This window comes from Lynx rufus, unplaced genomic scaffold (genome assembly GCF_022079265.1).
Source record: "Lynx rufus isolate CCGP_SWC_20201006 ecotype Redwood Valley unplaced genomic scaffold, mLynRuf1.p SCAF_13, whole genome shotgun sequence".
NCBI lineage: Eukaryota > Metazoa > Chordata > Mammalia > Carnivora > Felidae > Lynx > Lynx rufus.
Genome location: NW_025814827.1, coordinates 10,905,386 through 10,932,399, shown reverse-complemented (window position 1 = coordinate 10,932,399; position 27,014 = coordinate 10,905,386). Strand labels below are relative to the sequence as shown.

Here is a 27,014-nt window from a genome sequence, read left to right as displayed (position 1 = left end):
TCACACTTGCTTTTCTTTCCCATTATTGCTCTAGTCTCCAATCCTTCCCCTTGGGTTCTAAAATTTCCTTGGGCATCAACTCTGGTCTACACAGAAAGTGATAGTTTTTTGAGGGATACCCAACATATATAGACAGTGAAGAGCTTTGCCCCCAGTGAGGGCATAAAAGAGAGGCCATAGAACCCAGATGCTTCCAGAAACCTTCAAACAATTGGCAAAGGAAGCTGATATCAGGTCTGTAATCCTACAGAGAGTCAGAGGAAAAGAGCTCTTGAATTCATGAAATGGTAAATTCCTTTAAGGTACCAGTAAACCTATATAATAATCTCCAAGCAGATCTAGAGGAGGACTAAAATGGTCTATTTTTAAATTTCGCTCTGGTTGGGGGAGGGGTGCTGGTAATATACAAAGATAAGGAACTTGAACACCATCACTGCAGGGGTCAGGCAATGCTGGTCTTAGCTAGAACAAAGTAAATGACGGATTGCTGAGATAAAGAAAAGCCTTTTACGCTTTCCCTCTCTCAGCATTATTTCAGGGGGTTAGGAAATTGACTTTAAACTTTAAATAAATTTGGCTTTTCTGGAGAATGAGCTAAATAAAGGTTAATCCTTTTAGATAATGAGTACAAAAAAAAAATTTTAACCCCAACATATAATTCCATTCTGTAAGATGCTCACCATCTCACCCATACACATCATGGCTTCTGGATTCAACAACTTCTCTCCTGGCATCAAAGCAGACAATTCCCAATGATATGAGTCACCTTTGGTGAGATGGCACGTGATAACCTCTTGAGCGACCCAGTTAGGGATGGCTGCTCTAAGCCCTCTACTTCACTCACTAATTCCTGCTCTTTCCCATCCTTTAGTGAACTTGTTGGGAAGCCAGCACCACAGGGAGTACTCTTGTTCTCTATTCATGTTCCCTAAGGTCTGGCTGAGTAGCCTGTAATAGGGCCTAATCTTACTACACATATGATATACATACGTATGATACATGTATGAATGATATATGTATATATATGACTCTGATGAGACTAATAAATATCTGTGGCAAAAGTCATGGGCACTCTAAAAGTCAACTGAAGTGTTGACTAGCACTAAATAACTAGATATATTTTGTTAAGATAGTATACAATCACCTAAAAGGTATGGCCTGTTGCATACTCTCTCATTAACCGGGAGTGGGTTTAATTAAGTAGGGCACCCAAGTTAGATACCACTTAAGTCAGGTGAATTATATGTATCATTATCATTTTCATCAACTTATTCACATTAGAATTTCCCAGACAAAACGCCAAAACTCTCTTGAGTCTCTCGATGCCTGACAGCTACCTCTTTCTTCTTTTTGTCTGTCAGGGGCTATTTCTGCCCTTTCCTGAGACTTAGAAACCAAAAGGAAGTCAAGCACAGTAACTGGGAGAAGGAGATGATCAGTTAAAAAAGTTTAGGACCTCCTGACATATATATTTAGCTACCTTATATCCCTTCTGAAACAAGCTTAATGTTATTTGTGATATGACCCAACTGTTAAAAGCACGGATGGGCATTTAGAACTGCTTGATTCAAGGGGCGCCTGGGTGGCTCAGTTGGTTAAGCGTCTGAATTCGGCTCAGGTCATGATCTCGCATTTTGTTAGTTCTAGTCCCAAATCGGGATGTGTGCTAACAGCTCAGAGCCTGGAGCCTGCTTCAGATTCTGTGTCTCCCTCTCTCCTTCTCTGTCCCTCCCCCACTTGCACTCTGTCTCTCTCTCAAAAATAAGTAAACATTAAAAAAAAAAAAAGAATTTTATAAAACTGCTTGGTTCAAATAGGGCTCTGTTATTTATTGTGAAACCCAAGTTCAAGTTACTTAACCTCTTGGATCCTCAGATGCCTCACTAATAACACAGAAACGATAACAGTACCTATCTCATATGGCTTTGGGGAGAATTATCAGGATAATACATGGGAAGTACTTCCTACAGTGTAAGGCACAGAGTAAGCCTTCAAAAAATGTTAGCTTTTATCATTTAACATTACTATCACTAACGTGACCAAAGTATCAAAGTATCTATTTATTACATTAAAATTTAAAAAATCAAAGAAAGAATTCTTCTAATATTAATATATATTATATATTAGTATAATTTAATATAAAAATAATAAAGACTATCAATATAAAAATAATTTGAAAACAGTATCATGATCTATAAATATTACATGTTAGATATCATGCTGAATTACCTATATCAATGTTTTCTCTTCCCAGTGCCACAAGCGAGAGAAATAGTATTTCTCTATATAAACTCCTAGGGGGGGAAAAGGAGTGGAGAAGATATTATTACTCATTGGTCTCTATATTCTGTACAAAATATTTATGCTAATTTAAGCGTGAAATAATCAAACAAATTACTAAGCCAGTAACAGGAATCTGCTTGGAGGAACAATACATTCATTTAAGACAGACTTACCTCTGTCTTTTAAAATGAGGGCATTTATTCAGGGTCTCTAAAATCTGACTCATTGGTCCATAGACATCATTCATTTTAATGCTTTTTACCATATTTTTCAATAGTTCCTGGTTAAATGAATTATCACCTTTTTGCAATAAATGGACCATTGGATACTTTTGGGCTACAAAAGAACAAAAGAGCAAATGAAGGAAAACGTGTATAAAGGACAACATAATTAAGCAGCAACTGACAGTTATGACAGAAGTTACAAAGCCCCCAAAACAAATTAAGGGCAATAGATAAAGGAACAGAAATCTAAGAATGAAGAAAGAAAAGAAAAGGGAAAAAAAATAAGACACATAATGATAAAAATAGGCCTAAAGCTTTCTGTGGCCTCAGACAAAAACTAAAAGTGCTGTTTTCCTTAATACAGCCCCTGGAGGAAATTCTAAATCAGCAGCTTGGGATGGAAACAAATGTGTAAAAAGAAGCAGCTGGGACAAGCAATGTGCTAAAAGCAAACTCCACAAAACATAACCCCTTCAGCACATACAAAGCACCACTCAAGAAACAAAACTAAAAAAACCAAAAAAATCCTTGACCTCCACGGAAGATAGCACTAAAAACATCAAACTTAACACTCACTCTCAAATAAAAGAGTACGATTTTGACCTGTAAGACAAAAAGTAGTATAGTAAAATAAACGTTATTATACATTAGTTTAGGCTTGTAAAACAAGTAGAGATCACTCTCATATGAACAAAGTCAGCATTCTGTGACAGTACTTACTGTGGGCATTCCAGAGGATGTACAAGGGCTGTCCCGGATCCTGATGTAATTTCATATTGTCCCATAACATCTGTATTAAAACATATTTACTATCTTCAGACATACAGTGGCGAGGAATCTGTGTTGAAGAACCAACAGATATTCATTAATGATCCTTACAAATACTTTTTAGGATAAATGTGTGCAAGAGAGAAAAGAGAACAGAAAATGATTGGTTTGTATGCATTTTGTCTCTACTAAAGGAAGATCAGCCAAGAAGCTAATGATCTCTAAAGTAACAGATTTAACTAAGGACTGAGATCAGTAAGAAAGGGTGCCGTGAAGGTCTAATCCTGACCAGCTTATGATTGAGGGGTCCACAGAAAAAGGAATCCAGGAGCCTCATGATACATCAGTCCAAGACCCTACCCTAGATAACTCACTGAGATAACCTCTTGGTCATTCCTTCATCATGTACTGAAAATCCAAAGCACATGCACCATCACAGACATGAATACAAGTAGGCAGAAAAAGTTCCTGAATGTAGAAACTTGGCGATTTAGTGGCGGTGATACATATGAAGAAGTAAAACACTTTTATAGGACAATATATCAAAAATACAAGTAAACATATAACAACCTATCTAAATGTTAAGCAAAAACTCAGACTAAAGGACTGAAAAGAATGGTAGCACGTGGCTGAAAAAGGAATTACAGACATCCTCCTAAAAACGTGTAAGGCTCGTTTTTGAAGGAGGTAGGAGACATGAGTGGGGCCAACTCACACTCTTCTCATAAAAGCCATTTACAGTTTCTTCTTGAGGCTATGATGAAAACACAGCCCATTCTGTGTAAATTTTACAAGGAGTCTAAAAACATGATCTTGTCTTACTGCTAGGCTGTGAGAAAAAAAATTATCTGTAAATATGACTAAGACATTTTATTGATCTAATGATTCCGATAATTATTTAAAATATTTAGCATAAAAATACTTTTTTGGTCATTAGGAATATGCAAATATTCCAATGGTGATGATAGCATTGCCTTTTAGATTGAATTTTCATTTTCATACCTTTGAATACTTGTTACAGTGCTCAGAAGAAAGAATCAATCCAGGTAAATTACTGGGTAAGTCAAGACGTCTAAAATACCACACCAGGTTCCAAAACACAATTGGATGATGGTCCACAAAGTCTGCCACTGTTATGGCATGATCACCTTCATTTTCCAATAAGCTTTCGAGTTCCTTCCATACCACTAAAGGACTAAGATAGGGAACAGTGATAGGATCTGGACTTGGGAGATGCCACTCTAATCCTAAAGAATCCTGTTGAATAAATAAAAAAACATAAATAGAAAATACAAGATTGGTGATACTAAATCAATTAAAAAACAAAACAATTCCTGTCAATAATTTCCATATAAATGGAAATATACTATAATTGTATCATGAGACTAGAAACTCTTCTTGAGAATTACAAAATTGAAGCCTGTAAGGCTATTTAGGACAAAGGGAACAAAATCATATGTAAATCATCAATGTCCAAATTTAAAAAGGCACCAAAATACATACTGTAGCTCCTTGTAAAGTAGTTGGCAGGCTGCCTGTAGAAATGAGTTTCTGCCCTCCAGGGTCTTCCTTATCCAAGGGGCCATAAGTACTAACACTCCTGGCCATTGGAAATAGTGGACATTTTGACACAGCTGTTTTTGATCTATCAGCAGGGATCTGAATACTTCGGGCACATGTATTTTCCAGCAGTTTAGATTTGCTTCGGCATTGACAAAAGAAAAAAAGCACATCATTCTTTAGATTTACTTTTATTCAGAAAGACCAGCTCTTTAGTATCAGAACTGGATATGCAGCAAAGTTATCAAAGGAAAGATGTTACTTCAGCTGCATCTGGTAAACAGGATATGGAGATAGATATATATATATATATATTTATACACACACATATATATGTATATATATATACACACACATATATTTTATATATATATATAAAACAGAAATATATAATGATATATATATATATCCTATATATATATATATATATATATATATCCTATATATATCACAGGTTCAAACCCATGAACTGGGAGATCATGACCTGAGCTGAAGTCAGATCTTAACCACCTGAGCCACCCAGGTGCCCCTTTTAAGTAGTCTGATCATGTGAAGTTTCCAGAGAACTTTAAATACTCAAAAGTTATTCACTTATTAAAAACATTTAGTGGACAGCTTTTTAAAAAATATTTATTTATTTACTTATTTTGAGAGAGAGAGAGCATGAGAAGGGGAGGGGCAGAGGGAGTGGGAAAGAGATAAAGAATCCCAAGCAGGCTCTGCGCTAAACCTGATGTGGGGCTCAAACTCACAAACCCTGAGATCCTGACCTGAAATGAAGAGTCAGATGCTTAACTAACTAAGCCACCCAGGCGCCCCTAGTGGACAATTCTAATCACAGCAGGAGCCACAGCAGGCCCAGAGGATACAAAGCAGAGAAAATAGGCACCTCTTACTTCAGGAGTCACAAGCTAGTCACAAGCTAGTCTCAGTCAGAGAAAGGGCTGTACTTAACCTATCATGAGAGAAGATGCGCACACAGATTTGTGGGTTTGCTGCCTAAGCACTCAGGATCAAACAGGTCACGCCAGCCTACCAGTACTCTGCAGGCACTTTCTCTTGCACATGCAGTTACCTATATGACTCAACCTGCCCAGCTATATAGATTGGTATCTGGCACGCCTCCAAAATGGAGTCGATTTCTGCATTTGTTTTCAGTGTAAATTCACTTATATTAGGCTTACTGTATAAGTGTTAGTTTGATTTTACAGTTCCTCTAGCAGCTCCAAATGTTTTCTCAGATTATTAAATATTCCAAAGTAGAAGTTAGTACTCATTTAATTCCTGAAGAGACAAGGGATAAGAGAAAGATGTTCACTGTAAACTTCAAGTGTTCTACAGAATTTTTACTTTTTTTTAAGAAGGTGCTATGCCCAACATGGGGTGGCTTGAACTCACCACCCTGAGATCAATAGTCACGTGTTCTACTGACTGAGCCAGTCAGGTGCTCCTAGAATTTTTACTTTGATTTTTGTAATTTTTAAAATTGTCTAAACAATTTTATGTAATTTCTACACCCAATAATGGGGCTCAAACACATGACCCCAAGATCAAGAGTCATAGGCTCCACTGACTGAGCCAGCTGGGTACCCCTAGAATTTTTACTTTTTTTTAAAAAAAAAATTTTTTTTTTCAACGTTTATTTATTTTTTTTGGGACAGAGAGAGACAGAGCATGAACGGGGGAGGGGCAGAGAGAGAGGGAGACACAGAATCGGAAACAGGCTCCAGGCTCTGAGCCATCAGCCCAGAGCCTGACGCGGGGCTGGAACTCACGGACCGCGAGATCGTGACCTGGCTGAAGTCGGACGCTTAACCGACTGCGCCACCCAGGTGCCCCTAGAATTTTTACTTTTAAAACACTAGTAAACATTATCATACAAGAATTATACAGCTTAGGGGCACCTGGGTGGCTCAGTCAGTTGAGCATTTGGCTCTTGATTTTGGCTCAGGTCATGATCTCAGAGTTGGGGTATCAAGCCCCATGTTGGGCTCTACTTTTCCTCTCTTTCTCTCTCTCTCTGTCCCCTCTCCTCTACTCGCACTCTGTCTAAAAAAATAATAAAAAGAATTACACAGCTTAAACTCTGGGGATTCATAAAGCATAAACCATAACTATTTAAACATTTAGGTTTTCTTTTTTAAATGTTTATTTTTTTGTTCCCAACTGTGTTGATGGTTGTATAACTCTGTGAATAATATACTAAAAACCTTTGGTTTATATAAATGGGAGAATGTTAAGTGGGGGAACTTTAATGTGTGAATTATATATCAAGAAAGCTCTTACCACCCCCTACTCATCCCCGCCCCCAAAAAAGGAGTTGCTCTCTTTCCTCTGATGTTAAACTGGTAGAATAAAAACTTGAAACTGCTAGTTACCAAATAAATAAATAAATGTTTATTTTATTTTTGAGAGAGAGCGAGGGCGGGCAGAGAGAGAGGGACAGAAGATCTGAAGCAGACTCCTCACTGACAGCAGAGAGCCTAACTCAGGGCTTGAACCTACAAACCTTGAGATCATGATCCAAGCTGAAACCCAGAGTCAGACACTCAACCAAATGAGTCAGCCAGGCACCCCAAACATTTAGGTTTTTAGAGAGTTTAATAATCTTTTAATGAGGTGTAAAAATTTAAGATTGATTACGAATCTATTATACACAGAAATTTTACATGTTCAGCTGATTTTTCTGTCGTTTTCAGAAACGTGTAATATATGTTGTTAAAATATAGTTCCCCATAATCATAGTTACCTATTGAGATCAAAATTCCCTTGAACAGAGATAACAGATGTGTCAAGACCAGTGGCTGATGTTGAGATACAAGACTGCCTTGTCTGACTTGAAAAGGAGGATGGAAAATGCATATTTTCTGTAGATGGGCTTGACTTCAGAAAGTACCTGCAATGTGAATCAAAGGAACTTCTTGAGAAAAGAAATATTCTGGGCAATATGATCCTTAAACATGAAGCAAAGAGAAAGCATAAATCATTACCTTCCAGGTCGTCTTAAATCTCTTATTTCAATATTCAGAAAAGGCAAGAAAAGATTGCCACAAAACGGGCATGTAGTATTGAGATTTGAATCATCTGCTGTCCAGCCAGCCATGATTTCCTCATCATGGACAAGACAATCGCAAGTTCTACACCGAGAGCAACTTGAGATAAGGACCTATGGGAGAAAACAGCATTATAAAGTGAGCCTGTTGGAGATATTATGAATTAAAAATTATTTCAATCCATAAATCTACTGGAAAACTAAAACTCAGAAGGATTCAGAAGTTACCAACAAAAGAAAAAATAGATTACATTCAGTGTATTATATAATATACTCATCTTTCACTATTTCAGCTAAATCTATTTCAAAATTTTTACCTCAAGGGAACCTTGCACTTAAGTAAGCATTTTTACCATTATAATTAATGTTAAGCCTGCCATGGCTTTATTAATGAAAAAGTGAACCCAAACACTAATTTGCTAATACTCCAAATCAGTACATGTACTTACACATTATGAATCTGTGTGCTACTCACAGTGTGGTCACCAGACAAGGGTGGGTCCACAAACTCTTAGTGGTTAGGGGTAAGTAAAGAAACTAAGAAGAGGACTTAGAAACTTTCAAAGAATTGGTCATTGCTTCAATATTTAAGTTTGTGATCAACATACCGTATTTTATAAGACTATTAGCCATGATAGACTGGAAATTAAAAGCGGCAACAAAGGGCACCTGGGTGGCTCAGTTAAGTGTCTGACACTTGATTTTGGCTCAGGTTCATGAGATAGAGCCCGCACTGAGCACGGGGTCTGCTTATTCTCTTTCTCTCTCTCCCTCTCTCTCTCTCTCTCTTCCCCCCTGCCCCTCCCCACTGGCTTGCGCAAGCATGTGCACTCTCTTTCAAGAAAAAAAAAGTGTTGCTACAGATAAATGTAAATGCTGTGATTACATTAATATGGAAATTCCTGAAGCCATCAGAAACTTTGCCAATTGTAATACCAGTGCTCATCGTTTATTTTCCAGCTACATGCAAATCTATTTTCCAAATTTATGCCAATTGGCTTAGAAAAGCAACAACACTCACAAATGTATCCGGAAGTAAATTTTACACAAAAATTAGGGACAGGGCACCTGGGTGGCTCAGTCGGTTAAGCGTCCAACTTTTGCTCATGAACTCATGGTTCGTGGGTTCAGGCCCCGTGCTGGCCTCTGTGCTGACAGTTCGGAGCCTGGAGCCTGCCCCTCCCCCATTCACATTGTCTGTCTGTCTGTCTGTCTGTCTCTCTCTCTCTCTCTCAAAATAAACACTAAAAACATTTTTAAAACTTAGGGACAATTTTTAAAGTGTAAAACTGTAACTTTTTCCTTGTGAGCAAATAGGACATACAAGAAGCATACTGAACAGTTATTCACGTCAAACCGACACAAAGAATGAAAAACATGATGGAAATATGGCACACAAATGCTAAACTGCTCCATGCCCCTCCTCAACACTGCTATGCCACGTGCTTGCACAGCAAAGCTGGTTTGTAAGGGATTCAGATGTAAAATAAAAATTTAAAGGGAACAGGGGAGCTTGGGTGGCTCAGTTGGTTGAGTGTCCGACTTCGGCTCAGGTCATGATCTCGCGGTTTGTGGGTTCGAGCCCCTCATCCAGCTGTGTGCTGACAGCTCAGAGCATGCAACCTGCTTTGGATTCTTTGTCTCCCTCTCTCTCTGCCCCTCCCGTTCTCACATGCTCTCTCTCTCAAAAATAAATCAATGTTAAAAAAAAATTTTTTTAATTCAAAGGGAACACACATATAACAAGGGATAACTAGAAATACTGAAAATGAAAATGCTTTTATATGTTAATAAATGCAAAGGAAGCATGGGACTTTTCTAAAAAGGTTAAGCAGTAGGACCTCAGTGTTCTGAAGAACTGGATACTTTCAGTTTATTCAGGTGCCATATACATTCTGAAATTTTCAGATGCTCTGTTTAACTTTTTAGTTACTCCACCCCAAGCCACGAATACTTAAGAAACAGAAGTTTTCTAAGTAGTATAAGTAGTACAGGAAGATGCTCTTTTGATTCAAATCGTACCTCCATTGCATAGTTCTGGAAGATATTTGTATTACTTGTGTTGCAGGAAGATGCCACTTCTGACTTCCCAGGTAGGGCAAACTTCGACAGGGATCCTGCTCATGATTAAAAAACAAAAAGCAAAACCATTACAATTAATGACAAAGGCTATGAAAATCTTTCACTTTCATAAATCCTCTGATAAAATGTCAAACTGTTCTGTTTAAAATAGTAATTTAAGAAATAAACTAAATAAATAGTGAAAAAATGCTTTTCAAGGCATACATTTTTGTTTTGAGTACAAACCTAAGGACATGTGCTCTAATCCTACAGATCCCCACATGCTAGGGGTGTTCATTCACTACTCACTGGGGAAGCGCTTTGTGCATACAGGCTACAAGGCATTCCAGTTATTTGTCATTACCATTTCGCTGTTTCTATTTTTCCATGTTTAAAATCCAAGAATGTGGGGGCGCCTGGGTGGCTCAGTAGGTTAAGTGCCTTCGACTCAGGTCATGATCTTGAGGTTCGTGAGTTCGAGCCCCGTGTCAGGCTCTGTGTGGACAGCTCAGAGCCAGGAGCCTGCTTCGGATTCTGTGTCTCCCTCTCTCTGTCCCTCCCCGGCTTGTGCTCTCTGTCTTTCTCTCTCTCTCAAAAATAATAAACATTAAAAAAATACAAGAATGTGTTCAGTTTTAAGGTCTAAAACATGTAAAATAGCTAATTTTATTTCCCATCATAAAAAGATTTACTAGCAATTCTCTGTCTTGTAAGGATCTTTTAAGATCTGGTACAGTAATCTTGTTCTTAAACATGAGGGAAGAATTTCCAAATGTATTCTTCAGAGTAATGGATATTAGTAGGTATTAAAACAACAACAACAAAAACAACAACAAAGGGGAGTTCTGTGGTCAAATCACTTGTTGACAGTGGCTATTATATCTTGTTAGTAAAACTGGAGGTAAGCCATACCATTTCTTTTCTTTTTTTTCTCAATAGTTACAAAATGTTATAAACACTTACATTTTTATAAAGTAAAGGTAAAAATAAGTCATGGGATAAACTACCAGTTCACAAGAAATAAAGAAGGGAAAACGTGTTAAACACCAGTCATGGGGATGCAATTGGCATAATCCAGACGAATTACCTGATTGCTTCCGTAAATAAATGACGATGAAAAAAAAATTGTTCTAGATCTGCCACCACTGGTCCTAGGTTGTGCCTCACATGTGCGTTGAGAGGGACAGAGAGAGCTGAAGCCTCCCATCAACCTTTAAGCTACTGAGAGCTGGTGGTATTGCAGTCCTTTCCTGCATGGTTCCCCATAACCCTCTGTAATTCCTCTCTGCTAAAGCTAGTTGCAAACTCCCTTCTCATACCTTCTATTAGGCTTGAGTAATGTAATTATTTATGTGGGCAGCCTACCTTTTGTATCTAATTAATCTAGAGCACAGAATAAATATTCATTGTGATAAATATGAATCAGGCTATAAGGTAACTTTTATTTCTTAGCATAATAAATTGTTCTTGTCTATTCAAAAGAGGTGGGGGGAGCCTATTTCTTCACGAATGGATGACAAGATGGAAAAAAAGAGAGGTAACAAAGATAAAACATATCTTAGGAAAACATATGTTAACAGACATATTAACCAGATGCGACAAGTGGACCTTGTCTGGATCCCAATTTGAACAAACCACCTATAAAAAGAGCTTTATGAGATAAATATGAAAATTTAAACCAAGTGATATTTGATATGAAATGTTATATATTATCACATTAAAAATATAATATTGTAATTATGTTTTCAAACAGCAAATGCTTCACAAAAGACACATGCTATAAGAGTTCCTAACTGGCCATGCTAACATACAGTGTTAGAAGACAATGTTCATCTGTGAAGGGAGCAGTGACTAGATGTGGGCAGGACAGGAGGGTCTGGATGTTGTTAATGTTCTGTTTCTAGATCTGAGTGCTGGTTACTTAGGGGTAACCTGAGTACTGATAATTGAGTAACCTGAAATGTATTTACATACATAAAAGTATACGCATTACATGCATATTAATAAAATTAAAAATTAGTTTATGAAATACATGATTTTACTAAAATGTTAAAAAATTTTTTTGAAAAGAAAACCCCTAGCCCCAAAACGCATCACTAAGGCTGAATTCCCAAAAGGGCTTTATATCTAATCTAATTGCAGTTTCAACCTCCCTTAGAGTATAGTTTTAACCAGTCAGTCAGGAATTTTCCAACCAGTGCCAAGGAGTCTGCCACATGGGCCCCTCCATCTCACAAAGGAAGATGAAGTCATCTGCATGGTAAGACTGCTTCTCCCAAGGGAAAGTGACTTTGCCTGGAAAATTCTTTTTCTTTTGCTAATAACTTTCTTGCCCCACCCTTCTATAAAAACCTTCTGTTTTGTATAATTTGGAGCTCCCTTCTACTTGCTAGATGGCATGCTGCCCAATTCATGAATCGTTTAAGAAAGCCAGTTAGATCTTCAAATTTACTTGGTTGAATTCCGTTTTTTTAACAATATAAAACATTAAAGTCCTTATATTTTAGAGCTACATATTGAAGTACGACGAATAAAATTATATGCTGTTTGGGATTTACTTAAAAACATTTTTTTTAATGTTTATTTACTTTTGAGACAGAGAGAGACAGAGTGCAAGCGAGAGAGGGACAGAGAGAGAGGGAGACACAGAATCTGAAACAGGCTCCAGGCTCTGAACTGTCAGCACAGAACCCAATGTGGGGCTTGAACCCATGAACCATGAGATCATGGCCTGAATCAAAGTCGGACACTCAACCGACTGAGCCAAGCAGGCACCCCTGGGATTTATTTTAAGATAATCCAGTGGGGAAGGAAAAAATGTTGGGACTATAGGAGGGGGAAAGATAAAACAAGACTGGTCATTTGTTGACAATTGTTGCAACTGGGTGAAGGGTAATGGGGATTCATTGTGCTATTCTTTCTACTTCTGTGTACATTTGAAAATCCCCACAACAAAAACTTTTTAAAATAGCAAAGGTGCAAATGAAAAAAATACTATAATGCGTCCATTCCTCACATCATACATTAGGACAAATTTCAAATGTATTAAATATCTAAATCGGGTGTCAAATCTACTTGTGTATGGCCAAGGGCTAAGAATGGTTTTTAGACTGTTGTGATAAAAAGAAAACGATGGGGGCACCTTGGTGGCTCAGTTGGTTAAGTGTCTGACTTCGGCTCAGCTCGTGATCTCACAGTTCGTGGGTTCGGGCTCTGTGTCGGGCTCTGTGCTGACAGTTCAGAGACAGGAGCCTGCTTCAGATTCTGTGTCTCCCCGTCTCTCTGCCTCCCCTCCCCCCCCCCCCAAGCTCATGCTCTGTCTGTCTCTCTCTCAAAAATAAACATTAAAAAAAATTTTTTTTTAAAGAAAATGAGAAAAAAGAATATGTGACAGATGTATGTGGCCCACAAAACCTAAACTATTTAAAGCAGGCCCTTTACAGAGAAAGTCTGCTGAACTCAGAAAATGTTAGAAAGAAAACTAAACAAGTGTCAGAAGAAAACACTGGCGAACTCTGGAAGGGGAAATCTTTCCTAATACCTCAAAATCCAGAAGTAGTCAGGGAAATGCTGAGAAATTTGATGACATAACATTAAAAACTTCTGTGTGGCAAAAATACCCACAGAAATTTAACACACTTGGAAGGAAATATCTGACAATTATATGACACAAAGGATTCCCTAATATAAAAAAAGAACTATCAAAACTTAAAAAAAAAAAGGGCCAACAAGTGAAACGCAGGCAAAAGATAGTCCATAGAAAAAGAAATACAGGGGCGCCTGGGTGGCGCAGTCGGTTAAGCGTCCGACTTCAGCCAGGTCGCGATCTCGCAGTCCGTGAGTTCGAGCCCCGCGTCGGGCTCTGGGCTGATGGCTCAGAGCCTGGAGCCTGTTTCCAGTTCTGTGTCTCCCTCTCTCTCTGCCCCTCCCCCGTTCATGCTCTGTCTCTCTCTGTCCCAAAAATAAATAAACGTTGAAAAAAAAAAATTAAAAAAAAAAAAAAAAGAAAAAGAAATACAAATAGTCCTTGAACACATAAAAAGTTACTCAACTTACAAGAGTAATATAAATGAAACCAAATACCTATCAGATGGCAAAAAATCCAAAAGTGTGCCAACATATTTTGTTGACAAGGCTGTGGGGAAATAGGTACTCTTATATACTGCCAGTGGGAGTGCAAAACAGCATACCCCCGAGGAAGGCAACTTGGCAATACCACTTCAAGGGAGAATTTTTGAGTATCTTCCAAAGATACCCTGTCAAAAATATAATATGACATACATGCATCATAGCATCACTGATAATAGTCAAAGGCTGGACACCTAATGTCCGTCAACAGGGAAGTGATTAAAATGAACTATGACATATCCACAGATTGACCATGCAACTGTAAAAATGAATAGGGGACAATGCTATGTGATGATATGGAATGATCTTTAAGATACATTGTTAAGTGAAAAAAACAAGGAGTGGGAAAGTAGGTTACTTTTGAGTAAGAAGCCAAGGAGGCAGTAAGAACACACACATCCCTATATTTTTAAAGCAGCAGCAATGAAGGATAAACCAAAATGAATAAAAATGGCTACTTCTAGGCACAGCGAGAAAACCAGATGAAGGGGTGGGGCTGGAAGGCACACCTCTCTAAAAGTGCCTGGGTTTCTTACTGTTTTGGAGATCTGGAGCTACGCAAATCTTTTACAAAATTAAAACAAAGGAAAAAAAGTAAAGGCACCACATAAAAAATGCAGTATGACCAAGCTGTGTGGACACACCTTCTAAGGAGGCAGAACTTTCCAGGCTTGTTCTGCTGAAATCAATTCCCTTAGTCCCTGAAGTGGCACTGCTCTCTTGGGAGGAAGTGGCTCCTTCCAACTCCTGGCAAACATCTTCATCTGTTAAAGAGGTAGATTCAGAATCCTGGGCTCCCACTGAAGAAAGACTGGTACGATCAGAACTTTGATCCTGAGGACATAATTATAAGCTTAATTTCCTTCATATTTAAAGTTAATTATTTAAAATGTCACTCCTAAGGCAGAGGAAATGCCTAATTACTCAGATGATCGATTAATCAACATTACAATGTCTACAGAAAGAAAACAACCGATTTCACAAGGGCTACTAATTTGGACAAACAGCGGGCTGGAAATCATTTAGATAACATTTGGAGTTAGATCAAAGCAGATACCTGCTAGTAAGATACCCTTGGCTGACTTCGAATCTCTTCATTTATTGTTCCTTTTCCTCCCTGCAAATCCCAGCCCAGGATGATACCATTAGAATTGCATTCTATTAAAATTTATGTTTACATTTTATTGTTTTCCATAATAACCTAGGTTTCAAAGACATGTATTTCCAGTTTTCATTTTTGAGAACACCAAAATGTTAAGTTAAATATTTTGCTGGTTACATCAACAATACATATGAACGTCTGATAGGTATGAATTTTTGTATAAAGAAAAATATTGGAGCGGGGTGCCTGGGTGGCTCAGTCAGTTAGCGTCTAACTCTTGATATCAGCTCTGGTCATGATCTTGAGGTTCACAGAATCAAGCCCCACGTTGGGCTGGGCTCTGCACTGGCAGCACAGAGCTTGCTTGGGAATCTCTCTCTTCCTTTCTCTTTCTGCCCTTCCACAGCTTGCTCTTGCTCTCAAAATAAGTAAATAAACTTAAAAGAAATTTAAATATCTATAATTCTACTGCCCAGATAATACAATTTACATTTTTTTTAGTCATGGTGTGTGTGTGTGTGTGTGTGTGTTGTGTGTGTTGAGTTGCTCTTTTTTAGGATTATTTGAACATTTTTATTGGCTTTTTTTTTTGGCTACATCGCATTGTGTTTTTAAAGTGGGTGCTCTGGGAATTAGAATATACACACCTAATCATTTACAGCCTACTTCAGGTTCATATCATACCACTTCATATATAATAACTAATGAATGTCAGCAGAGTGAATCCCTTCACCACTGTAAAACATGTACCTATGTTGCATATTCCATAACATGTCATAAGTTTTAGGTTGGAGAATTATAAGCATTTTAAGGAATTTAAGAGATAAAAAAGTATATTTTTTTATATTATACAACTATTTACCATGTATTTTGTTCTTCCTTCATTTCTGCAGATAGTTTTGCTTGTGGTATCATTTTCTTCAGCCTGAAGAACTTCCTTTAGCATATTTTATACAGCAGGACTGCTGGCCATGAATTCTTTTCCTTTATCTGAAAATGTGTTTATTTCGCCTTTACCCCTGAAGAGTATTTTCACTGGATAAAGAATTCTGGTTGACAGGTCTTTTGGCACATTCATGGTGTGGTTCCAGTGTGTTCTTTCCTCCACGGGTTGTGATAGAAAATATATGGTCATTCAAATCCTCATTCCTCTGTAGGTAATGTGTCATTTGTCTTTAACAGTTTTCAGGATATTTTCTATTAATTCCCCCCACCCCCAGCAGTCATTTTATTAGTAGATGGATATCTTTGCTTTTTAGCAGTTTTGCTTATGTGTGTATAGATGTGGTTTCGAGTTTATCCTATCTAATAGTTTACTGAGCCTCTTACACCTGTAAATCTAAATCTTTTACCAAGTTTGGGAAGTTTGAGCCATTATTTATTTCTTCAGATATCTTTTCTACCACAATCCTTTTCTCTAGTATTTCTGGAACTCCAATTATATGTTATATCTTTTGATATTGTCCCACAAGTCTCTGAGGCTCTTTCCTCTACCCTCTCCATTCTGCTGAGCCCATCCAATGAGTTTATTTCAGACATTTTTTTTTAGTTATACATTGTGTTTTTCAAAAATAGTTTCTATTTTTCTTGCTGAGAATTCCTTTTCATTTATCCAAATGTGTTTTTCTTTAACCTCAGGAAACCTGGTTATAATACCTACTTTAGAGTTTCAGTTGGATAATTTCAACATCTGGGTCATCTCAGGGTTGTCTTTCCCTTGAGAACTGGGTCACATTTTCCTGGTTCTTTACCTATCAAGCAATTCTGGATTTTATTTTGGACACCATGAACGTTATGTTTTGGAGTCTGGGTACTGTTATAATCTCTTGGAGAACACATGCTTTTGCTACAGCAGGCTGGCAATAAAGTTATGTTCTGATTATAATTTGTGTTTCAATTTTTATAGGCAGTGACTTAATTCTTAGTTTAGTCCTCTAAGCTTCGTGTCTGCTGGTTTGCATTTATCCCATGCACGTGTGGCTCAAGGGACTCTTGTTTGGGGCATTCACAGAATCTGGGAATCCCCTTCTCTCAGATTCCCCTCAAACTCTCCAGCTCACAGTTGCCCCCCTTCTCTGGTTCCTCTGCCCAGGAACTGTGGGGTTTCTCTTGAAGTCTCAGCTGCCAGGGCTGTCATGCCACACAGTGACTGGACCTGCTCTTGGGGTGAAGATGCAGGAGAAAAGAAAATGGGGAATTCACCTCTGTCTGGGTCCCTCCCCACAACCTGCCTGCTTTTTCAGAATTCTTAGTTGTTTTTTGTGTTTTGTCTGGAGATTTTAGTTACATTCAGGGGGAGGGATGGGCTTTGGTGGCCTTAAATTACCACAGTGGAACTGGGACTCTCACCCTAATTTTTAGAGACGATATTTGCTGGGTGTAGGAAAACAGGGTGATGGTTTTCTCTCAGCGCTCTAAAGGGGTCTTTCCAGGATCTCCGGACATCAAAGTTTCTGTTCAGAAGACAAGTGTCAGTTTCTTACTGTTGTTCCATTTGAAGGTAAGACAGCTCTTGTCCCTGGCTCCTTCTATGATTTCCTCTTTGTATTCCATTCCCATCTATTTTAACAGGAGATGCCTAAGTATGGTTTTCTTTGCATTTATTCTGCTTGACATTTGTAGATCTTCTAAATATGTGAGTTGCCATCTTTAGTCACTTCGGGAAAATCTTTGGCAATTCGCTTTTTAAATGTTCCTTCTATCTCATTCTTTCTTCTTTTGGAACTCAGTTACATCAGTGTTAGGCATTGTCACTAAATCCCACCTCTGCTTTTGTATTTTCCATTTGTTTTCCCATCTGTGCTTCAGAGTGGATATTTTTTACTGAGTTTCCATCTAGTTTACTACTTTCTTTTTCTGTGTTTTGTCTGCTGTTAAATCCAACTACTGAACTACTGCATTCTTAATTTCAAATCTTTTTCAGTTCTAGAATTTATACTTGATTCTTTTTAATGGATAATTATCCAGTGAAACTTTCTACCTTTGCAGCTGTTTTTCACCTTTTCCTCAATTTTCTTGAACATACTAAAAGTATTTCAAAAGTCTCCTGCTAAGTTAACTATTTGGACCACCTGAAGGTCTCTTCCCACTCCCTGTTTTTCTTTTTTTAGTTATGGTCCCATCTCTTGGTATAGCTATTTTTCATTAAATGATAGAATATAAAAAATTGTATGTGAAAAATTATGAGGACTCTAATGATATTCTTTTCCTCTGGAAAGGGCACACTCTTTCATGTGTTAGATAAAGGCTGATTATCTTCATCTAATCACAGGCTGAGCTGAGACAAGCCCGGGGTGCAGTTCTGGTCAGGTGTAGTCCACCTCTGGTTTGCCACCAGCATGGCTCTGTAGGACTTCTGACTAAGGGCTCTGTGTGCTTATCGAAGCTCCCTGCCTCCACTCCCGCCCCCTAAGAACTTAGGAACTCTTTGCAACTGTATTCCCAACACCGTGAAACTGCTGAAAACTCTTTTTTGTCAGAGACTTTCGGCTTACCTTTTTAGCCTCCTGTCTCATGCACTATCAGTATTTGGAACATATGTTGAAGGAAAAAAATTGGTGTTATTTGAGGACCCTCAAGCCTCTAGTTTTGTCTTTCCAGTTTTACAAGATCCCCAAAGCTCTGTGGCCCCTCACCTCTCCTCAGTCCTCTGATAAGGGATTTGCAGCTCCCAGTTCTGAGCTCAGATTCAACAAATGCCCTCAGGGGAAATGTAGCTGTAGCGTGTCTCCTCTCTGCTATTCTCTTGCTAGAATCTTGCCCCAGTACTTTCTAGTTGCTTTAGCAAATGTCTGATGACTTTAAACAGATACTTTATATTTCCTTTAGCTTTTTGCTCTCCACAGATATGTAGTGGGTCCGTCACAAGCTACTGCATCCTAACTAGGAGGAAAATCCTATGTCGGCTGATCATTTTGAAGGCATGCTAGACACTACCTGAAAAAAAAAAAATCCCCATTTTGAAGGAAATAATGAAGTTCAGTAGGCATTTTCATGTAACACTAATTTTGACTCCAGCTACAATCATTTTCGTTCAAAAGTGAACTAAAAACATAACCCTTGGTTAGTGAATTTTCTTTCGAAGTTATTATTCAAGTTCAGGTTCTGATATTTACAAACCTTATGCATCCCAAGATTCCTTTTTGGTCAAGTTGTGTTTAAGAAGAATGGTAAAAACGGACGTCTTTGCAAGGAAGGGGCTTTTGGTGGTGGAGGAGGGTAAAAGGGAAAGTAGAAAACACAAACAGAACTTACCTTAGATGAGGTGGTATACATGGTGAATCTTGAATACCATTTGCTGGCTTTCTCTGCAACTCCTTTCCCAGCAGTAAACATACTGTTCCTCAGAACGTCTAGTTTAGGTACTAGCAGTGTATCTAAATTAAATGAAGGTGATGAATGGGTTAATGCATCTTGAGAGTCTTCCCTAAATGGGCAAGTAGGTGAGAAGGCCGGAGAAGACCAGAGTCTGTCCCTTGGTCTCTCCTCAGTTTTCGTGTAACTTTTAGATTTGGTAAGTCTCATCGGCCTAGGAGAATGAGGAGGCAAGCTGGATCTTCTGCACGCCTTGACCAGTGTTGGACTTTTCTTACCAGTTGATTTATCATCACATGCCCGTTGTAAATCAATGCTTGGCGTGCGGCTCGTCAACGGACTGCTCATGTTATTCATATACATCACAATTTCTTCAGCCAAATCACGCCTAGCGGATGGTGTTGAAACGCTTTTGCTGTCATCGTCATCCTCCTCCTCCTCCCCTTTTTGCTGCTGTTCAGTCTCAGCAACCAAAAGGGAGAGGGGATCAAATCCCGTGGCAACATCCGTTTTTTCAGAGGGTTTTACTGAAAAGCTGCTGCTGAGACGCTGAATCCTCTTGGGGTTTTGTGAAGCAACATATCCCACTTTTGACCCATCTGTTTCGCTGTCTAAGTCCTCCAAATCAAAAATGACGGGAGAATCCACTTTATCTGCCAAACAATCGGAACCATCGAAAGGTGTATCGTCATCACTAGATTCCTTTTCTAGACTGTCTCTTTTTGATCTCAAAGGTGGCTTTCCAATATCAAGACTAGTTGGTCTTGTGCTTTTTGAGATCACATTTGAAAGTATTTTTGCATCAGCTCCTAGTTTTTCGGCCATGTCTCCAGGATTTGCTTCCTGGTTGACTCTACTGAGCACAAGTCCCACCAGTACTCCTCCGCTAAGACTGCGCTCTCTGCTTCCCCAGGAGAGTCGCTGCTGCAAATCAGCTTCGTTGTCACTTTTATGTCTTTTCCTGAAGCATCTACTTGGACTCTTTCCTGTTTCATTTGGACCCTCAAAGGATGACATTAAGAGCAGCTCAGATGTGCTTTCTGAAAAACAAGTCAAGTGTTTTTAGCCATGAAAAATGTCATGTGCAAATGTAAGGTGGCTTACATTTTGAAAATACTAAGTAATGAAAGTGATAATAGCAAGTACTCACTGAATTATTTCCTCTGAGTACCGTCTTATTTGACAGACACCATAACTAGGCACTTTCCTCGCATTATCTACTACAATCATTCCAACATCCTTACGGGTTGAGAAGAAACTGACACTCAGAGAGATTAATTATCTAGCCCAAAGTTACCCAGCCCTTAAGTGAAAGAAGTGGGATTCAAGTCCAGACATGACTATGAAAGGTATGCTCTGAGACATTAACAGGTACTGCTTTTTAAAATTATTTTTATTTAAATAAAAAAAATCTTTTTTAACATTTATATTTGAGAGAAAGAGACAGAGCATGAGCAGGAGAGGGGCAAGAGAGACGGGGAGACACAGAATCGGAAGCAGGCTCCAGGCTCTGAGCTGTCAGCACAGAGCCTGATGTGGGGCTCAAATTCACGAGTGGTGAGATCGTGAACTGAGCCAAAGTTGGATGCCCAATTGACTGAGCCACCCAGGCACCCCTAAATGTTTTTAACGTTTATTCATATTTGAGAGACAGAGATAGAGTGTGAGTGAGGGAGGAGCAGAGAGAGAGGGAGACAAAGAATCTGAAGCAGGCACCAGGCTCTGAGCTGCCAGCACAAAGCCTGACGTGGGGCCTGAACTCACAAACTATGAGATCACGACCTGAGCCCAAGTCTGATGCTCAACTGATTGAGCCACCCAGGCACCCCAGCGTGTACTGCTTTTTAAAACTGATAAATTAAGATTAATATTTACCTTTCTTGGAGTGGGAGATACAGGCTTTCAACTATGGAAGAAATAAGTCATGGGAATAAAAGGCACAGCATAGGGAATACGTCCAGTGACAGTGTAATAGTGTCGTATGGTGATACACGGTAGCTCCACTGTGGGGAGCACACCATACGTCTAGAGATGCTAAATCACTATGTTGTACACCTGAAACTATTGTAACATTGTGTGCACTCAAAAAAAATTTTTAAATGTACCTTTCTTATATTTAATAATAAATTTATACTAATTCTAAGTTGATTAAGCAACAGTTATGCAATCGTGGTTGTACTAGATGACCTTGAGATTCTAAGACTTCTGCCTGTAAAAATGAAAAAAACAAAAAATGCTAAACCAAACCAAATAAAAGGCAGCTATGTTAGTTTTACCCCATATGTAAAAATTATTTTAAAAAGCTCTAAATCCTAGGACTATAGATATGGCTAAATAATTTTACCTTTGTTTTACATATGGTTTGCAAGTTTATAACAGTCAAATGTGAATGGCTACTTTCTACTCAGAAACACTTTTCACTACTTTTTGCCAAATTACTTAGATACCAAGGCTGAAAGCAGACATTTAGATTTCTGATCACCTTAACTGTTCTAATTATGTGGGAGTCTTCTCTAAAGCATTAGCCTAGGTATGGTATTGTTAACTATTCTTTTTATATGTTTATCCAACAGAATTAGTGTGCTATCACCAGGCAATTATTAAAAATGTGCCTTTTTCTTGCCATGTGATGTATTCATTTAACAGAATAGGAGATAAAAGTAATAATATAACAAGTAATAATATAATAAGCATATATCATTAACAAGGAAAATAGCATAACAGAAAGGTAAAATTTATTCTTTGCTTCTATATCACCTTATGATTAAGACATAAAAAATAAAAAATATGCTTTCTTTTAATATTCTGAGAAATCTCCTGCTTGACAAATTATATATTATCAAAGACCTAGAGGAATTCTTTTTTTAACGTTTATTTATTATTGAGAGACAGAGAGAGACAGAGCACGAGCAGGGGAGGGGCAGAGAGAGAGGGAGATACAGAATCTGAACCAGGCTCCAGGCTCTGAGCTGTCAGCACAGAGCCCGACGCGGGGCTCGAACTCACAAACCGCAAGATCGTGACCTTAGTTGGACGCCTAACCGACTGAGCCACCCAGGCACCCCGACCTGAAGGAATTTTACAACCCAAAGACAGTACTCTGGGATTACATTTAAATAGCTGTGTAAGGGTTCCCTTGCAAAGTCAGAACCATGCTACAGCCTGAAGGCAAATAAAGCTGGTTATCAAATTATACCAGGGGAGGGCAGACTATGCTTCTAAGCCAAATCTGGCCTGTTGACTGTTTTTGTACAGGCACCCCTGGTTTTTTCATTTTTCTTAAGTTTATTTATTTTTAAGAGAGAAAGAGAGAGAGATAAAGAGAGAGAGAGAGAGAGAGAGAGAGAGAGAGAGAACACATGGGGGAAGGGCAGAAAGAGAGGGAAAGAGGTAATCCCAAGCAGGATCCAAGGTCAGCGTAGAGCCTGGCGGGGAACTCAATCCCATCTCCGTGAGATCATGACCTGAGTCGATATCAAGAGTAGAATGCTTAACAAACTCAGTCACGCAGGCACCCCTGGTTTTTAGATTTTTAAAAGGTTGTAAAAATCACACACCCACAAAGAAGATTAGGTGACAGAACTGTGTGTGACCTGCAAGGCCTAAAATACTATCTGGCTACTTACAGTTAAATTAGTCCAATCCTTGGTTCATATAAATGCTAAGGTCCACCAGACTATGCTGGATGCTTCATGCCTCTGACACAGAGCCACAAACTACGTAACTTCCTTGGACCAGGCAGTTCTGTGACATAATTCTGGCCAGTAATGTTAAAGCAGCAGTTTTTGAGGGTTTCTGGAAAAGTTTTTGCTTTCCTGATAAAAGGAGATAGATGTGGCTGGTGGTCCTATCATAGGCTTTTAAAACCTGACTTGTTCAGCAAAGACAAAAGTCAGACGATGAGTCAGCTGCTGATTACTTTGACAAAATGTCAGGATCAAAGGATGGTTTACAATCATATTAAAACAGCAAGGTCATAAAAGCAGATCTTAGGAAAAAGGCAAGCATGAATAGATAGTAATGGGAGAACTACAGAGCAGAGACTACCAAAGGCAAGGTATTAAGAGTTATAATTAGACAATGACTAGGAGGGACTAAATGGTGGTGAGGCAATTCCACAACACCAATGAAACAAATGTTAACATTTTAGTTTTAACAATTATCTAACAAAGAAATGCAAAGTAAGAGGGCTATAGATCATTTAACTTTTTTTTTGATAGCTAGAGCAGGGGACGCTGCAAACTTTTTCTGTTGAGAGACAGTACATGTTTTGTTTTTTTACAAATTTTTTTAACAACTATTTATTATTGAGAGACAGAGAGAGACAGAGCACAAGCAGGGGAGGGGCAGACAGGGGCAGGGAGACACAGAATCTGAAGTAGGCTCCAGGCTCCGAGCTGTCAGCACTGAGCCCAATGCAGGGCTCGAACTCACGGACTGTGAGATCATGACCTGAGCTGAAGTGGGACGCTTAACCGACTGAGCCACCCAGGCGCCCCTCCCCCAAAAATGATTTGATGAAAATTTGTGAGACCAAATATTATCCCAAATCCTAAACACTCTTTTCCATTAATTAGGTGATAACTTATGTGACCTGTCAACAGTCAGAATATGCCTTAGTCTTCTCATCTTTAAAAGAGCGCTTATATCCTCTCTCCTTAATCTAAGCATTGTTCTATTAACAAATACAAAATAATATGTAAACAGTACTCTGAAAAGAAAAAAAATATTAGGTATTATTATCTAAACTATCTGGAAGACTATCCTCTTGCTTCTGAGAAAACAGGGACAATAATGAAGATTAAAGAACTATAGGCTTCAGGGGCTCCTGGATGGCTCAATTAAGTGTCCGACTCCCAATTTCGGTTCAGGTCATGATCTCATGGTTTGTGGGATCAAGCCTCATGTCAGGCTCTGCACTGACAGCTCGGAGCCTGCTTGGGATCCTCTCTCTCCCTTTCTGCCCCTTTCCCGCTCGTGCTCACTCTCTCACTCTCAAAATAAACAAACTTAAAACAACAACAACAAAAAGAACTATATGCTTCATCTAAAAACTGGTAAGTGTAAGGTACCCTCAGATGGATCATCTCACTTGCTCCCACTTCCCCCTTCCAGAAAGTCCCTCATTCCAAACTCAAAAGATGTGTACTGTTCAACTTACCAGAGCCTTCTTCTGATATTTTATCAGCACCATTGTTACTGGTGCCACTGGGGCGAACTATACTGGAAGAACTTTGATAATTAAGCTCAGGAAGACAATCAGCACTTCCTTTTGCACTCTCGCTCTCTGATACTGTAAAGATTAAAGTGAAATCATTAAGATAAAAGCTATGTACTTCATAGAAGGCATAAAGAGAAGAAGCTTTCAGTTCTAAATATTTCTATCTTTAAAAAACATTTTTAAAAAATATTTATTTATTTTTGAGAGAGACAGAGACAGAGCATGAGTGGGGAAGGAGCAGAGAGAGGGAGACACAGAATCTGAAACAGGTTGCAGGCTCTGAGCTGTCAGCACAGAGCCCTGCGCGGGGCTCGAACTCACGAACTGTGAGATCATGACATGAGCCAAAGTCAGACGCCCGACCGACTAAGCCACCCAGGCACCCCCTAAATATTTCTATCTTAAAATAGGTGATTAGAAAATACCAAAGACCTCTACATCTATTTGTCAATCACAAGTAAATGATTCCAGTTATTTGAGGCCTCAAGACGTGTATCAAATTACTAAGTACTGGTCATGTGTGAGGTCCACACATTTTGTATTTCTTTTTGGTTGTGAAACACTGCTTTTGATGGAGGTGGGCAAAAGGGAAAAATAGAAGTCACAGACCATTAACAAAGCATTACATAAAAATATTGTTAAACCTTAGAAAAGAGCCACTGTTTGAAGAAATATATATATTTGTACTACGAGAAGAGAATTTGATTGGAGAGTGTTGTGCCACTGAGACGAGACACTTTACACATAAAGTATTTGTGTGTTGGAACATTAGGTGGTGAAGAGAGCCTGTAATGTGAGGAAAGAGGAGTTATAATGGGAACTTGGAAAATAAAATTAGTACTTTTATACTTGAAGCCACTTGTGTTTTCCGTTAATAGACGTGCACAAATTTATACAATATCAACTTAAATAATACCTACGGGAACTAGAATCACTCCCTTTCTTATCTTTTTCTTCTTGAATTTCTTCAGTAGATATATCCCCTCTTCTAACTTCATCCTTAGATAATGAATTATACCCAAGATCAGACTGGCCACCTAGGAAAAAGAGAAAAAAAAAAAAAAAAAAAAAACAAAAACCCTCTGCTGTTTATCATAAGCTTCTTTAGTGAGAACAACTGGATTTAGGAGCAACACACTAGTGTTTAGATTGACTGATGAGAAATTTTCTGGATAACTTACAATTGAAAGCATTATTTTGTCAGCCCCCCTCCTCCGTCTCTACTAATGCAAGAAAGGGATGATCGCAAAGTAACATTTCTGGCTCCACACTGCAGTCAAAAGAGACTATGTACATTCACACTACTGTCCGGGATCCTAAAGGTACAGACTATCCAGATGTTCTTTAAGCCCATGACCTTTCCAGGTTAAAGTCTAAGTTCCAGCTAAGCAATGGAGAAGAAAAATCTGCAGGGAATTCCTGACAGAACATTCACACGCAGATCACTGAAGCCAAATGTATAAATGATTCTACCCAAAAATCATTTAGGTTTGGGTTTATTTAAATTTATTGATAGGTAATTATTTTTCTGCAAGTTTAACGGAATAATTAGTGAATTGCACTTGAGTACAGATACATGGGAATGAGAAAAAAATGTGTCACTGTTAAGAAAAGCAAACCCTGCACTGATAGAAGAAAACTTCTAATACATTGCTGTTCAAGAAGTCCTCTGTAATTTTCAGCAAATTGTTTACTAGATTAGCATCAAAATACAAGGTTTTAAATCCTACTTCTCCATCTTAGGAGACACGATTTTAAGCAAACCACTCAACCTTTTGGTTTGGATTTCAAGTCTCCAGATTTATAACACACAAAGCAGTTATGACTATATGAGAGAGGCTATATATTGAACGGTTTTATAAACCTATAAAGAACTGTGTAAAGAAACTGTATTAAGTATCACTAGGTATTGACTTTAAAATTATAATTTTGAGGTTTTTTTTTTTTTCTAATCAAACTTTTGGCTCCATTTCCACAGAAAATACAAATTTAAAAATATGAAGATGATCATGATGGAAATTCATGCTTTTGTTAGATTTTGCAATGCTTTAAAATAAACTTTTCAAAAGCCACACTTAAAAACAAAACATAGAGGGGCCTCTGGTTGGCTCAGTCAGAAGAAGGTGCGACTCTTGACCTTAGGGTTGTGAGTTCGAGCCCCACGTGGGGTGTAGAAATTACTGAAATAAAAATAAAACTAAAAAATAAAATTGATTTCTTCATTTTTAAGAGAGAATGCCTGAAGATGACTACTATAACCCGGATTAATTCATATTGCATGATCAAAATATAAAACCAGCC

General features: G+C 38.4%; 1 protein-coding gene across 6 annotated transcripts in view; it reads right to left on the bottom strand.

Annotated features, from left to right (window-relative positions):
• Window positions 1-27,014, bottom strand: part of DENND4A (DENN domain containing 4A) — a 135,626-nt gene that overhangs the window by 6,815 nt on the left and 101,797 nt on the right. For 3 of the 6 annotated variants that reach the window (XM_047074922.1, XM_047074923.1, XM_047074926.1), the window contains 13 exons: window positions 25,634-25,750; window positions 24,654-24,785; window positions 19,433-20,532; window positions 14,721-14,910; window positions 9,910-10,004; window positions 7,826-8,001; window positions 7,585-7,731; window positions 4,779-4,977; window positions 4,278-4,532; window positions 3,228-3,345; window positions 3,084-3,110; window positions 2,457-2,619; window positions 2,230-2,294 (listed from right to left, as the gene is read on the bottom strand). In XM_047074922.1, the coding sequence (XP_046930878.1) occupies window positions 2,230-2,294; window positions 2,457-2,619; window positions 3,084-3,110; window positions 3,228-3,345; window positions 4,278-4,532; window positions 4,779-4,977; window positions 7,585-7,731; window positions 7,826-8,001; window positions 9,910-10,004; window positions 14,721-14,910; window positions 19,433-20,532; window positions 24,654-24,785; window positions 25,634-25,750 (2,784 nt within the window). The remainder of the gene's footprint in view (window positions 1-2,229; window positions 2,295-2,456; window positions 2,620-3,083; window positions 3,111-3,227; window positions 3,346-4,277; window positions 4,533-4,778; window positions 4,978-7,584; window positions 7,732-7,825; window positions 8,002-9,909; window positions 10,005-14,720; window positions 14,911-19,432; window positions 20,533-24,653; window positions 24,786-25,633; window positions 25,751-27,014) is intronic. The other 3 variants (XM_047074924.1, XM_047074925.1, XM_047074927.1) reach the window with 1 other exon arrangement.